Source organism: Garra rufa, chromosome 16 (assembly GCF_049309525.1).
Source record: "Garra rufa chromosome 16, GarRuf1.0, whole genome shotgun sequence".
Taxonomy (NCBI): domain Eukaryota; kingdom Metazoa; phylum Chordata; class Actinopteri; order Cypriniformes; family Cyprinidae; genus Garra; species Garra rufa.
In genome coordinates, this window is record NC_133376.1 from 22182369 (window position 1) to 22198815 (window position 16447).

General features: G+C 30.7%; 1 protein-coding gene across 5 annotated transcripts in view; it reads left to right on the forward strand.

The window, feature by feature from the left end:
• rapgef2b (Rap guanine nucleotide exchange factor 2b) overlaps positions 1–16447 on the forward strand; it is a 148598-nt gene that overhangs the window by 30439 nt on the left and 101712 nt on the right. For all 5 annotated transcript variants that reach the window (XM_073820043.1, XM_073820046.1, XM_073820047.1 and 2 more), the window contains exons 2-3: positions 9706–9776; positions 12780–12836. In XM_073820043.1, the coding sequence (XP_073676144.1) occupies positions 9706–9776; positions 12780–12836 (128 nt within the window). The remainder of the gene's footprint in view (positions 1–9705; positions 9777–12779; positions 12837–16447) is intronic.

The window sequence follows — 16447 nt, forward strand, 5'->3', positions numbered from 1 at the left end:
AAAATGAAAATTCTGTCATTAATTACTTATCCACATGTCGTTCCAAACACCTAAGACCTTTGTTCATCTTCAGAACACAAATTAAGATGTTTCTGATGAAATCCGAAAGCTTTCTGACCCCGCATAGACACTGACTAACACTAAAGAGAAGAAATCGTTGAATAAAATCATTATTTTTGTTTTCTTTGCACAGAACTGTATTCTCGTAGCTCATAACATTGTGGTTGAACCACTGATGTCACATGGACCATTTTATCGATGTCCTAACTACCTTTCTGGGCCAGAAAGCTCTCAGATTTCATCAAAAATATCTTAATTTGTGAACAAAGGTCATTATAAATGAAGGTCATTGCATGTTGATTATGTCTACATAGGTCACTCTTTTCTCCTTGGATGCGGTGTCTGGATTTTGATTAAATCATGCAGAGACCCAGCAAACCACTTTTGAGCTGTGGTTAGGAACTCTTGAGGCTAGTTACCCTGCCAACGATACAATTCAGCCTAATGTTGGGATGATTGTCCTCATCGGACTGATGGTTTTTAGATGCCACCTGCTCAGACAGCTGATCCCAGCGCTGTTTATTACTATAGAGGGAAATTATTGACTCTGATCATGTAGATACTTAGACTGCCGGTTGCCATGGACACAGTGATGCCTTGAGTGGAATGTGAAGAGCCTCTTGACCCATTCAAGATGCGTCGTAATGGGTTGCATTCAAGATGTTGGGATACAAAGCTGAGAAGAAGCATTTTAAGTAGCAAAACACTGCAGTTCATTTCTGCAGCCAGCATTATAGATGCTACAACAGAATATGTGTGCAAACAGCTGCAGTGTGCTGGCACTGCAAAGTGGCTTCAGATGGTAAAATATTACCATGTTAAAATAAAAGTGTGCAATTTACAGGGAGTTGCTTATTTAATTTGCTACTTTGAGCTGGTTTTGCTGATCTCCTGATTTTTACTTGCAACAGTAAAGGAGTAGTTCACCCAAAAATTATCATTACTACCAGTTGTCATTGGAATATCATTATTTATTCATGTGGTTTCAGACTTACTTCTGTGGAAATCAAAAACAAAAACAATGTTTCAATGTTATTCTTCTGAAGCGCTAAAGTATTATATCTTACGGTCTACTATATACTATATTACTATTTCTAAATATAAAGTTAAATAATACAATACAATACTTTTTTTCCCCTCAAAATTGCATTATACGGACTCACAATTCTGACTTTTTCTTAGAATTGTGAGATATAAATTTGCAAGTGTGAGATATTAAGTCAGAATTGTGTGATATAATCTCAGCTGTGAGAAATAAAGTCAGAATTGTGAGATAAATACTTGCAGTTGCACAGTTTTTCTCAGAATTGCATGATATAAACTCACAATTGTCAGAAATAAAGCTAGAATTGTGAGATAAAAACATTTTGCTCACAATTCTGACTTTTCTCAATTGCATAATACAAACTTTCAATTCTGACTTTTTTTTCTCAGATATGAACTCGCAATTACGAGCTATAAAGTCTGAATTGCGTGATATAAACTCTCAATTGCAAGAAATACAGTTAGAATTTACTTTATTCTCGCAAATGCGAGGTTGTATCTCAGTACTGACTTTTTTTCTCGCAATTCTGAATTTTCTCAAAATTGCGTGATACAAACTTGGAGTTTTGACTTTTTTCTCAGAATTGTGAGATATAAACTCCATTGTGAGCTAAAAAGTGTGAATTGTGTGATATAAACTCAATTGTGAGAAATAAAGTTAGAATTTACTTTATTCTCGCAAATGCGAGTTTGTATCGCAATTCTGGCTTTTTTCTCAGAATTGTGAGATATAAATTCGCAATTGTGAGTTATAAAGTCAGAATTGTGATATAATTTTACAGTTGTGAGAAAAAACGTGAGAATTGTGAGATAAAAAACCTACGACTTTTTTCTTAGAACTGTGTGATATAAACTCACAATTGCGAGAAATAGTCAGAATTGTGAAATAAAAACGTGCAATTATGACTTTTTTCAGAATTGTATGATGTAAACCAGGCGTGCCGTAGGTGTCCTGAAAAGTGAAGCCAAAAGTTTTCGATCGCCCCCCGGTGGCTGGCTGCAGTATAGGTCATAAACCCCGCCCTCTCCATGTAATCTAATGGGACGTGAGCCAAACTAAATAATCGAATTACACAGCAAATAATTTTTTTCCAAAGGTGATTTCCATCGTGTGAGGTAGTTCTTATAATGCTGATTCATGCTCAGGTGTTCGTTTTTCTAATAAGTTTGCTTTTAAGTAGTTATTTGATGCTATAAAAACGGGGTGTGGTGTCATGATTGTGATCGTGCGATTGGGTCTGCGGGAGTTTGGGCGGGACTTTGACACCGTGGCTCCGCCTCACGACACTACTGCGCATGCTCTGGCTCCAAACGAACCTCTACTGCGCATGCTCTGGCTCCAAACGAACCTCTACTGCGCATGCTCTGGCTCCAAATGACGTAACTTCCCCCAAGATGGTAGCGACCATATTGAGCTGTTTTGGCTTCACTTTTCTATAGTGGAAAGAAGCGGAGACGCGTTGTCCATCTTTTTTACAGTCTATGATGTAAACGCACAATTGTGAAAGTCAGAATTGTGAGATATAAACTCGCAATTGTGAGAAATAAAGTTAGAATTGCCATTATTCTCGCAAATGCGAGTTTGTATCTCAATACTGATTTTTTTCTTCTTCTCACAATTCTGACTTTTCTCAAAATTGCATAATACTTACTTGCAGTTCTGACTTTTTTCTCAGAATTGTAAGATATAAACTTGCAAAAGCGAGTTATAAAGTATAAAATCTCACATTTGTGAAAAAATAAAGAGAATTGTGAGATAAAAACTTGCAATCCTGACTTTTTCTTAGAACTGTGTGATGTAAACTCAGTTGCCAGAAGTAAAGTCAAAATTGTGAGATTAATACTCGCAATTCTGACTTTTTTTTTCTCAGAATTGTGAGATATAAACTCCATTGTGAGCTAAAAAGTGTGAATTGCGTGATATAAACTCAATTGCGAGAAATAAAGTTAGAATTTACTTTATTCTCGCAAATGCGAGTTTGTTTCGCAATTCTGGCTTTTTTCTCAGAATTGTGAGATATAAATTCGCAATTGTGAGTTATAAAGTCAGAATTGTGATATAATTTTACAGTTGTGAGAAAAAACGTGAGAATTGTGAGATAAAAAACCTACGACTTTTTTCTTAGAACTGTGTGATATAAACTCACAATTGCGAGAAATAGTCAGAATTGTGAAATAAAAACGTGCAATTATGACTTTTTTCAGAATTGTGAGATATAAACTCGCAATTGTGAGAAATAAAGTTAGAATTGCCATTATTCTCGCAAATGCGAGTTTGTATCTCAATACTGATTTTTTTTTTCTTCTCACAATTCTGACTTTTCTCAAAATTGCATAATACTTACTTGCAGTTCTGACTTTTTTCTCAGAATTGTAAGATATAAACTTGCAAAAGCGAGTTATAAAGTATAAAATCTCACATTTGTGAAAAAATAAAGAGAATTGTGAGATAAAAACTTGCAATTCTGACTTTTTCTTAGAACTGTGTGATGTAAACTCAGTTGCCAGAAGTAAAGTCAAAATTGTGAGATTAATACTCGCAATTCTGACTTTTTTTCTCAGAATTGTGAGACATAAGCTCGAGCTATAGTCAGAATTGCGTGATAAACTCACAATTGCGAGAAATAAAGTTAGAATTGACTTTTTTTCTCACAAATGTCTGTTTGTATCACATTTTTTTCAGAGTTCTGACTTTTTTTTCCTTGCAATTCTGACATTTCTCAAAATTGCGTGATAAAAACTTGCAGTTCTGACTTTTTTCTCAGAATTGTGAGATATAAACTCATAATTGCAAGTTATAAAGTCAGAATTGTATGATATAATATCACAGTTGTGAGAAATAAAGTCAGAATTGTGAGATAAAAACCTGCAATTATGACTTTTTTCTCAGAATTGTGAGACAAACTTGAGCTGTGAAGTCAAAATTGCATGATATAAACTCACAATTGCAAGAAATAAAGTTAGAATTGACTTTTTTCTCGCAAATATGAGTTTGTATCACAATTCTGACTTTTTTTTTCTCAGAATTGTGATATAAACTCGCAATTGCGAGTTATAAAGTCAGATTTGTGTGATATAATCTGATATAATGTGAGATAAAACCCTGCAGGTATGATTTTGTTTCTTAGAACTGTGTGACATAAACTCACAATTGCGAGAAATAAAGTCAGAATTGTGAAATAAAAACTTGCAATTGAATTTTTTTTTTTCTCAGAATTGCATGATGTAAACTCAATTGCCAGAAATAAAGTCAGAATTGTGAGATTAATACTCGCAAATCTGACTTTTTTTCTCAGAATTGTGAGACATAAGCTGCCTTTGTTGTCATTTTCAAGGACTATTGCTCATATTTGCTGTATTATATGTGAGCTTCTTTTGTGGTGTGTGCAGCACACATAGAATAGGCTGTGCAGGCACAGTGTCATGGTTTTGTTCATTGAGTTTGGTGAAGGTTTTATTCAAGGCTACTGCTAAACAGCTACTGTTGTTTGCATAACTCACCGGTTTCATCATTCCTGCTCTACCTGGTCTCAGCGGTGTTTGTCGCTCAGCTTGTTACCAAGGCACCCACTGACTCCCACGAGAGTTGCGTAACCATCGAGTGCCCTGGGCTTCACATATTGTGTTTGACCAATCAAAAAACACAATGGTCCCTTTGTCACAAAGCACACTGGGAGGAAGTAGTCACCATGCTGAAAGAGAGGACAAAGTGTGTGCGAAAACCCAGTGGCGTTTAACTCTGAACCTGGCATCTGTTGGAAAATTGCTCCAGAGGCTCAGCCTTTTGTGAAAAGAAGAAAAAACATTAATAAAAGAGTGCTGGTTATTGTAGTGGTAATTCCGCCAGATTCTCAGTTTACCCTTTTGCTTTGTGTGTAAACAGTGCACGATATGTGAACGATTCAGACCCAGCAGCAAGACTGTTTAGTTATTATGGCAATAGTAAAATTGATTTTTTTATGCCAATATTGATTTTTCTTTTTTATAGTATGCTATAGGGTTACAGCAACTAATAAAATGCATAACCATCAAATCTGATGGAACTAAAAACAATAAAATGTATGTTCAATAACCATAAGCATTTATATTTGACTTTTTATTTATTTTTATTTTTTTGAGGGTGTGAGTATTTTCATTGTGATTTTGTCATTTTTATTAGTTTTTGTTTAATATTTACATCCATTTGTTTAGTTATTTACTTGCATACTCATCTATTTATTTAAAAAAAAAATCTGCACTGTAAATAATAATAATAATTAAAAATAAATAAATAAATAAATACAAATCTGCCAGGACATTATCCTTTCATTTCAATATTATAGTAATATAATTAATAATTAATTAGTAATGTTTTAAATTAGATTTGTTATTTTTTTGTTTTCATTTTATTTTTGTTTCAATTAGTTTTTGTTTATTATTTATATTCATTTTTATTTTTAGTAATTTTAGTTTACTCTTTTTAGTTTTTATTTAATTTTTTAGTTATTTAAAAAAAATTTGCAATGCAAAAATAAATAAATAATAAAAACAATAATAATAATAATAATAATAATAATAATAATAAAACAATCTGTCATGACATTATCCACCTTTTTTACATTTTAGTAATAGAATTAATAATTTATGTTTTAAATTAAAATTAGTTTAATTTTATTTTTGTTTAAATTAGTTTTTGTTTAGTATTAATATAGTCTTTTTTAGCATTCGTTTATTTATTTATTTCGTTTTTTATTTCAATGTTTTTTTTTCTTTCTGCAATGTAAAAAATAAAATAAAATACAATAAAACAATAATAATAAAAAACAATCTGAAAGGACATTATCCATTCATTTTACGACATTTCCATTAACTCAAAAATATTTATATACATTTTTATTTTTATTCATTTTAGAGCAGACTCTCTCTTTTTTATTTAAAGTTGTATTTTTTATTTTTTTCTGCAATGTAAAAAGTCATTATTAAAAATGGTCTGACAGGACATTATCCATTCATTTTAAAGACATTCTTATTAACTATATAAAATACAAAAAATCTAAATAAAACACTTGAAGAAGAAAAAAAATCAATGCAGAAAATTAATTTATATTAATGCAGTACATTGTGCCTTGTTTTTACATATTTTAATGGAGTATATTTAATATTTGTTACTATTTTCTGACATTTATTATTATTATTTTTGTTTCTGATGTATTTTGATACAGTAGTTTTTTAGTCGTTTTAGTTGATGATAACAATGTAAAATAGTTTGTATATGTCAGTATGAAAGAGTAAGAACATGTTCACTACAGTATGCTTGTTCATTCAATTCTTGAATGAACTTAACTATGTTAATTAAAAAAATTATTAGTTATAGTATTAGTTATTTTATTACATGTACAACTGATGAATAATAGAGCAAAGAATAACTTTACGTTGAAATCCTCTTCTCACATGTAAATATATTAGTTGAAACCTCTTCCTTCTCATTGTGCATTTAGAGCAAAGTTGTAGTGGTCTCATTATGAACTCTTGGCAGAGAGAGAAAATAAAGGAGTGAAAACTCCTCATGGGGACACTGGGACTGAAGAAATGGGGTTCTGCACATTCTTTCCATGTTGAATTTAGTAATATTTGAGGGGGGAAAAAAGAAAGCCACAGTGTTCTGGTAAAGCTTCATTCCAGCCAGTAGAGGCGGTAAGAGGAGCAGAAAGAGCTGGACACGAATCAGTCAAATCTTACACCAGCCTGACATCTAGTGGAGAAGTTGTGTAGTGCACACCAGCCAAGAGGTCCTTTGTCATTGTCACAGTCTTATTGTTCTTTTTTTGCTTGCTCTAAAGCAAGCATCACTATTACTGATGCATATTTTTAGGGTTATAGATTTAGACAAACCCTTAAGCATTAAATTTAACATGTAACGTGCCACACCGTTTGTGCTACAAATGCCTCAAATGATTTGGCTTTGTTGAAATGTGCTATTACGTTTCTAAGCATACCCTAGAAACCACCCAGAATTAATTCTTAAATTTAATTATTTTAATAATTTTGATATTAAGAACATTTTTTGATGAACAAAAATTTGACAATTAAATAATAAGATAAAAAAGATGGTTGGGCATCCTAATTTTCATATTTTATGTAATCTTATAATTCTTTAATATAAAATATTTTTAAATTAAGATTTATTTATTTATTTATTTTTTACATTTTTAATGCAACAAGTTTGACAAATTTTTTTATTAAAGACAAATATTTATGTATTTATTTTGGTGCATTTGATTTAAAAATAAATATTAAATAATATATTTTTTTATTTATTATATTATTTATTAATATGTTGCTATTGCTTAATTTCTATTTCATAATTTCCCATAAACACTTCATTTCATTTTTTAATATAAGAAAGTATTTTATTATTTATGAAATTATTTTAATATTAAGAAATTTGTTGTTGTTTTAATACACAAAAAAGAAAATAATAATAAAAAAATGGACAGTTTTAAAAATAAAGCTCTTATTAAATTACTAAATTAATAGATGGGGGAAAAAAGACATTTGGGCATGCATCTTTATTTTCTTATATTATATAGTCTTATAATTCTTTAATTTAAGAAATTATTTGTATGATAAGAATTTATGATGCACAAAATTGCATAAAATTTAAAAAAAAAAAAGCTCTTTTTTCTTTTTAATGTCCAAATATGTTCTGTTATTCTTATTTATTTATTCATTTATTTATTTATTTGTTTTGGTTTATTAGATATTTTTATATTATTAAAAATATTATAATATTATATTATTAATATATTATTATTATTTCTTCATAATTTCCCATACATGCTTAATGTAATTCTTTAATATAAGAAATTATTTGTATGGTAAGAAATTTTGTTTTTATGCACAAAATTAAAAAAAATTAAATTAATAAGCTCTTTTTTTTTTTCAATTGTCCAGAATTTTATTTTATTTATTTATTTATTTATTTTTTGGTTTATTAGATATTTTTATATTATCAAAAATATTATAATATTATATTATTAATATATTATTATTACTTCTTCATAATTTCCCATAAATGCTTAATGTAACTCTTCAATATAAGAAATTATTTTAAGATTAAGAATTTTTGGGGGATTTTATTTTTTTTGCACAAAAAAAGACGATAAATATTATTTGACAATTAAAAAAAAACTATTAATAAATTAAATAAATGAATTGGTTGTGCATTTTATTTTGGTATTTTATGTGATTCTTTAATTTAAGAAATTCTTTTAATATTAAGATTTTATTTTTAAAGCACAAATAGAATGGAAAAATTATAATAACTGACTCTGAGCTCCTTGCGCTGTCCAAATATTTTCTATAATTCTTTATTTATTTCATTTGGTTTATTTTTGTAGTATTATATAATCATTTTATAATTATTATTGTAATATAATTTTACTTATTATATTCTTTATATATCTCCATAATATCCCATAATATCCCATAAACGCGTTATGCAGTGTAGCGCTTTTAGCAGCAGGGGGTGACAAAACATCATTGAAGCAATTTTCTATTCAGTCTCTGGACACTACAAAAGATGGAGTTCACCATTAGATTCCATTACAGTTTGCCCATGTGACCTTGCCCTCTATAACCTATGTATAAAGGTGAATTTAGGATCACCCGCCCTTTTACAAACATAGAGCCTTCAAGACGACATTTAAGATGCCTTTTTGTTTAACCTACAGTCTGGATCTGCATCTCATAATATTTACAAATTTACAACTGACCAAAAATACTACCTACTCTGTTCCGGCCCAGTCTCACCTGACCAGCACAGCCGTGTGTTTTCTTCTTTCTTCCATTTCAGTTCTCATTTATCAAGCAATCCTGTAGTCTTAATGGGAAAACAAGCAGGCAGAGGTTTACTTGTACTATATCAGAAGGCAAATGTTTGGCGAGCTGTGTGTTTGCATTTGTGTTCCTTGTCACACAGGGTCTCTCAGTTTATAATCAAGTGCGTCTGTGTGCGAGCACAGAACCTCTTTTGTCCTCGTCGCTATCCCAGCATGCCTTTGTGAGCACAAAGGCGGCCCAGTTGTGGCATCAGTGTGGAAGGGGACAGGGTCCGCTGTGTGCTCAGCCTCAGATACATGGACACTGTGACCGGTCTGTCTGAACAACCACTTATAGCTCTCTGCTGAAAGGACCTGTTTAGGGACCTGAGACTATTTGTTTAGCACTGTCTTGCCAAGCCTGTTTGCACTGTACGCCTATAAATGATATTTCATGTTTTTGAATTTGTTTCAAAATGGATTATAGTAATGGATATAAGAGAAAAGTGTTGTAAGGGCAGTTAATATGCGTAAATAAGCGTACCAGTCGATTAGAATATATAGAGTATTTTTTTTTCTTATTATAGATGTTTATTTTTTATAATATTATATTATTGTTCACTGTTGTAAAATAACATTGAATGTATGTTTCCATGTGTTTTAGCAGTGCCATTTTCTGTACTACTCTTTTCAATGCGATATAAATGTCTTCTCGTCCTTCGCTGAGAATTCTGGGAGAGTGTGTGCTTTTGCAGATGAATAGACTTTGATCTTTTCTCTTTCTTTTTCTTCTTACCTGCAGGACCTGGAGATCGTGTATTCCTACTTGCATGGAATGGAGGCGCTGTCCAATCTTCGGGAGCACCAACTGAGGTAAAACTCGAAGAAGGATTTGATAAATGGATGGAAAAAAAGTAGATGGAAAAAAGTGTTTTTGAGGTCAAGCATGTGGTGGATGGTGGGTTATGCATACAGATGTGTGAAAGATAGACAGATGTGCAATGTTTGGGTTGATAGATTTATTATTTTATTTTGTATATTTTATTTTAGTTTATTATTATTTTTTTTAATAACTGTTTTTAGATAAATAAAGATATTTTCTAATCTGTGAACAATAATTTATCAGTGTTAGCTTTTTAATAATAGGTTTGGACTGTTGTTCTTAGTTATATTATCCACTAGTGTCAATATTTATTTTATTACAAAAATAGTAAAGATATTCGTTGTTTTAGAATTTGTGAACAATTATTTTTACCTTTTTATAACAGTTTTGGACTGCTATTTCTAGTTATGTTTTAGTGTCGATTGTTTACTAGTCATTTATTTTAGTTTATTTAGCAAATATTGCAATTCAAACAAAGACATTTTTTTATTTGCTATGTAAGTATTTGTATTCACTTTTTAATAATAGTTTTGGACTGTTATTTTTAGTTAATTAAATGTCCACTAGTGTCAGTATTTTTTATTATTATTATTATTATTATTATTTTATTATTAATTTTTTTTAGTGTGAATTGTTTACCAACAATTTAATTAAATTATTTTTTTTATTATTATTTTTTTATTTTAGTCATGTTTTAGTTTAAATTGTTTACCAATTATTTATTTTATTTTATTTTTTATTTAATTTAATTTAACTTTTACTTTTTTTGTAAAATTATTTTTCTTTTTCTTTTATTTGCTATGTAAGTATTTGTTCTAAGAAATGTATTGTTTTATAATTTGTGAACAATTAATTATCAGTATTAGCTTTTTAATAATAGTTTTGGACTGTTATTTGTAGTTAATTAATTAAATGTCTTTTAATTAATTAAATGTTTTGTTTTATTTTATTTTGTTTTATTTTATTTTAGTGTGAATTGTTTACCAACAATTACATTTTTTTTAATTCAATTTAATTTTAGTTATGTTTTAGTTTAAATTGTTTACCAATTATTTATTTTATTTTTTATTTTATTTAATTTATAACTTTACTTTTTTTTGTAAAATTATTTTTCTTTTTATTTTATTTGTAAGTATGTGATGTTAGACAATTATTGTTTTATAATTTGTGAACAATTAATTATCAGTGTTAGCTTTTTAATAATAGTTTTGTGCTGTTAATTGTAGTTAATTAATTAAATGTCCACTAGTGTTTTTTATTTTATTTTATTTTATTTTATTTTATTTTATTTTATTTTATTTTATTTTAGTGTGAATTGTTTACCAACTATTTTATTTTATTTTATTTTATTTTATTTTATTTTATTATTGTTATGTTTTAGTTTAAACTGCTTACAAATTATTTATATTTATTTTATATTTAATTTAATTTAATTTAACTTTTTGTTTTTGTAAAATTATTTTTCTTTTTCTTTTATTTGCTATGTAAGCATTTGTTTTAAGACATTTATTGTTTTATAATTTGTGAACAATTAATTATCAGTATTAGCTTTTTAATAATAGTTTTGGACTGTTATTTGTAGTTAATTAATTAAATGTCCACTAGTGTTTTATTTTATTTTATTTTATTTATTTATTTTATTTTATTTTATTTTATTTTATTTTATTATTGTTATGTTTTAGTTTAAACTGCTTACAAATTATTTATATTCATTTTATTTTTAATTTAATTTAATTTAACTTTTTGTTTTTGTAAAATAATTTTTCTTTTTCTTTTATTTGCTATGTAAGTATGTGTTGTAAGACATTTATTGTTTTATAATTTGTGAACAGTTAATTATCAGTATTAGCTTTTTAATAATAGTTTTGGACTGTTATTTTTAGTTAAGTTGTCCACTAGTGTCAGTGTGTATATATATATATATATATATATATATATATATATATATATATATATATATATATATATATATATATTTATTTTAGTTTAGTTATGTTTTAGTGTAAATTGTTTACCAACTATTTTATTAAATGTTTTTATTGTTTACCAATTATTTATTTTATTTATATTTTTGATTAATCAAAAATATATATTTTACAGATTTTTTTTTTAATTAATATTTTTATTTTATTTGCTATGCAACTTATTTATTTTAATTTCGTTTTTATGTAATTTAATTACATTTTATTTTACAGTTTTTTTTTTCTTTAATTGCTATGCAAGTATTTGTTGTAAGAAATGTGTTGTTTCAAATTTGTGAACAGTTATATATCAGTATTAGCTTTTTAATAATAGTTTGAGACTGTTATTGTTTGCTGGTTAGGATATTCAAGTTATTAATTAATAAATTAATTAATTATTTTAGTTTTGCAATATCTGTTTTTGGCTTAAGGTATTTGCATTGTTGTCTAAACTTTAAGACCTTCTCAAGGTTTTCACATCATTATATCTATACAAATGTGGACGTGCGTATTTGGGGGGTGAAAAATACTTTGCTACTTGACCACGGTGTTCTAGAACATTCCAAACCCTACCTGACCCCTCCGGCACCCCTTCAGTGGTCCGTACATGTCTTAAGGAATGTGTCAGATGGACTTGGTTGACTTTCTACCCTCCAACTGAGCTGAACTTTAAGGCATGTCTTTTGAAGAATGTTTTTGTCCTTTGGAATGTTTTGTTCTGCGGCGATACGTCCGAGTTTGCTTAAACAGCACTTCTGGCATAAACCAACACTGAAATATGTCATGCACAAACACACTTTGGTTTTGTCCTTGCTGTTCTTAACAACAGGCAGCCTGTATTGTTTTTCTTTTCCAACACAATGCCAGCCAGACCTAAATACCCACACGAAATCCATTTTGCTTTCACAACACGATATTTCATAATCACAGACAAAAATATGAGGTTCATTGCTTCTTTTGGAACCATTAAGTTTGGATATGTCACTGATTTATGAGTCTCTCTCTCTCTCTCCTGTCCTCTTTTTTTTTCAGGATAATGTGTGAAACCGTCCGCTACGAAAGACATGAAGCCAACGAAGTGCTCTATTAGTAAGTAACAACTATGCTTTCCATCCAATTTCCTTTTGTTTAAAGCCATTATGCATCTGTAGGCCTTTGTAGGATGTGCAATGCATAACCACAAATAATCTTCAAAGATTGTGCCTCTCCAGAAGCGGTGATAAATATAGCCCGCTTTTGAGAAGACTTATCAAATTACAAAGGTGAGATGTGAACTCGCTGAAGTTAAAGTGTTATATTCAGCGCTGCATGAGCCTTCTGTTGTGTTATAATGAGTATCCTAGTAGCTGAAAATGCCATTATGAGGAATACAGGCTTTCTGGGTGATACACACACAGCTATTGATCTACAACATCTAAGACACACTGACCCACTTTAGATTCGCCCTTCATCTCAAGAGCATGGCATGTGTGTTTTCAAAAAGTCCTCACTTGTATCCTCTCAACGCCGTTTGAAGTTTATGTTGGGATTATCTGACGCCCAACGCTGCTTGCTTTTTTGGTCCTATAGCCCAACACACACATATATATATATTCCCTTGGGTGGACCCAGACACTCCCCTCCAATTTCACACTCCATTTTTCTTTTCTCCTGGAGGAAGATGAAGTGTGTGCGCTTTCCTCCGCGGGTCACTACCCCTTGTCCATAAAGGGGAACGTCTCATTTACTCATTGTCTCTGATAGCATCTAGTGTTTTGTGCCTGTGTAAGACTGGGAAGTTGCTGCCATGAACTGTTAATTACTGCTGCAGAATTAGGTCATTTTTAGGTCAGTTGATTCTGTGTAATTTGTGCTAGTTTTCAATAGAAATGGGCATATTAAATTAAGGTAGGTTTTCAAAACTTCAAAACTCTTACAGGATTAGTTCACACCTCATGTACTCACCCCTATGTCATCCAAGATGTTCATGTCTTTCTTTCTTCAGGTGAAAAGAAATTACGGTTTTTGAGAAAAACATTCCAGGATTTTTCTCCATATAGTGGACTTCAATGGGGATCAATGGGTTAAAGGTCCAAATTGCAGTTTCACTGCAGCTTCAAAGGGCTCCACACAATCCCAGATGAGGAATAATGGTCTTAACTTGCAAAACGATTGGTTATTTCCTTAAAAAATAAAAAGGTATATAGTTAACCACAAATGCTTGTCTTACACTAGCTCCGCATCCACAACTTCACACATTACGTAGTCGTGTTGAAAAGGTCACACGTGACGTTTCTCCACTATATGGAGAAAAATCCTGGAATGTTTTCCTCGAAAAACGTAATTACTTTTTGACTGAAGAAAGAAAAACATGAACATCCTGGATGACATGGGTGAATAAATTACTAATCCTTTGAATTTATTTTGTGGGAGGAAAAATATGGCAAAATATTTTTTAGAACAAAAATAGATAATATAAAATAAAATACATTCTGCATTCTGAAAAGGAAGTTTTTCAAAAGTGAAGAGTGCTGAACTCTGAAATGACCAAAAAAAAAAAAAAAAAGAATCATAAAGTAGTTTTCATACATTTATGAAATGTATGAAATACATTTTCTATAGCATATGACTACATGTATGAGGAAAACACAGATATGTAAGTCATTATTCCCTGAGTTTTTGCTGTTGCACATCAATCCTCAAAATTAATTTGATGAAATTAGATGTGTTTCAGCAATTTTGATCCAAATGTCAACAAATATCATTGGTTCCTGTATGTTTCATGACCACTGACATCAAACCTGACTTTCAGAACTCAATGCATTCTGAATATAGCTCAGTCCCAGTCTAAATTGACAATTTGAAGAAACTAAGTCTACTAAGGCTCACAAATTCTTGGACATGAACACTTTAAGCCTTAACTGATGCCTTGTCCACACTAACTCGTTTTCGTTTGAAAATGCATCTATTTCTCTCCGTTTTGGCCTTTACTGCACTGAGACAGCGTTTTTGTCAAGAAAAACGTAGCTTTTTGAAAACACTCTTCAAAGTAGATACATTTGAAAACTGCGTTTTCGCATTGTATTGTGGACTGTGAAAATGGAGGCTTTCGAAAACAATTTTCTAATTTTAATTTTCTACGTAAACTTGGATGTGTTTGACTGTTGCACTCGCGTTTCTTGCAGCGTCTCATGCATGAAACGGTATTATAAAAATGCAGCGCTCAAGTTAAGAGGTTCACTCCCATCTGCTTGCATGTTTTTCCTATTCCACTGCCCGCGTCGCATCTTTGTCAACACAAAAGCACATTCTGTGTGAATGGCGCTTAGCGTTATGAGCGCGTCACACGTGGGCGGTTAATCACGTGCGCCGAAATGCAGTTGGATCGTTCTGTTCTCTTTACTGTTATCATTGAAAAGTGGTCTAATTCTAACGTTTGGAAAAATATCTATTCAAAATCACGATTCCTCGATTTCTAAAAAATAAAATCATGGCAAAACATTAAAGGGGTCATCGGATGCAAAACTAACTTTTACATGTTGTTTGAACATTAATGTATGTTGGCAGTTTGTGTACACAACCACCCTACAATGATAAAACCCAGTGGAAAGTAACATCCCCTTTTTAAAATCAGGTCATTCTCATCTTCTTGTCTTTGTGACGACACACTGACAGAAGCTGCTCCCACCATGGTTGATTGACATGAGCGCCTTACCTTAGACCTGCCCTCACCGAGCTGAAACAGTCCGACTTCCATCTCCATTGTGTGACTCAGGTGCAGAGGAAGACAAGAATGACTCAGATTGAGCGATTGAGGTGTTCTGTTGTTGGATGTAATAATGAACATAGCAGTCGTCATTTACTTCCGACATCTGAGCCGCTGAAGACTCAGAGAATAAAGTTACTCGTTGCGAATCGTTCCTGATGCAGCTTCACCCACAGCAGAAGTGAGTATAAGGGTTTTTTTATGTTTCTTTGCAAGCGACCTTTCTTAATAATGTGCTTGTTGGCAAATTTTGCCACTAAACGCAGCTAAATGCAGCTAAAGTAAACATTACGGCTCATAATCCCACATCAGAGAGGGGCAGGGCGAGCAGAGCTCATTTGCATTTAAAGGGACCATGCAATAAAATTAGTTAATTTTTTTGCAGAGCTTATTTTGACAAAGTAAAAGGGTGGTTTTTTTTACACTACTATTGAGAATTTTTAACCAAAGTAGATTATAGACTTGATGACCCCTTTAAATTTGAATTAAACGATAAAATTGGAAAAATCCTTTATACTGGTGGTGTGCCTGTTATGTGCGATTCACTTTCACTGTTGTTAAATATACAGTATGCTACTTTGCACTCTTCCTATTACAGTTCTGCAAAGTGACATTGCTGTTTTGTGGCAAAACATGAGGGCAGTTGCATTTCAGATAAAAAAATATAATGGTAAGTGAGTGCGACCTGAATAGTTTCTTAAATAAAATGATCCTGCCTGTTGAATTAAAACTTAGCGTAAGCTTTTATGAGGTTTTACACATGCGCCGTGAAGTGAATTTAATGTTTTGTGATGTTTCAGTGTAGATGAGAAACTTTTGGCAAATGTTTGTACTAGTGTAGAAGGAGAACGTTTTAAAATGAAAACGCAGTTTTCAAACATGCTGTTAGACCTCCTCAAATAAAATTAAAGAAAAATTCAAATTTGGTGCACCAACTAAATAATTAAGTAGACCC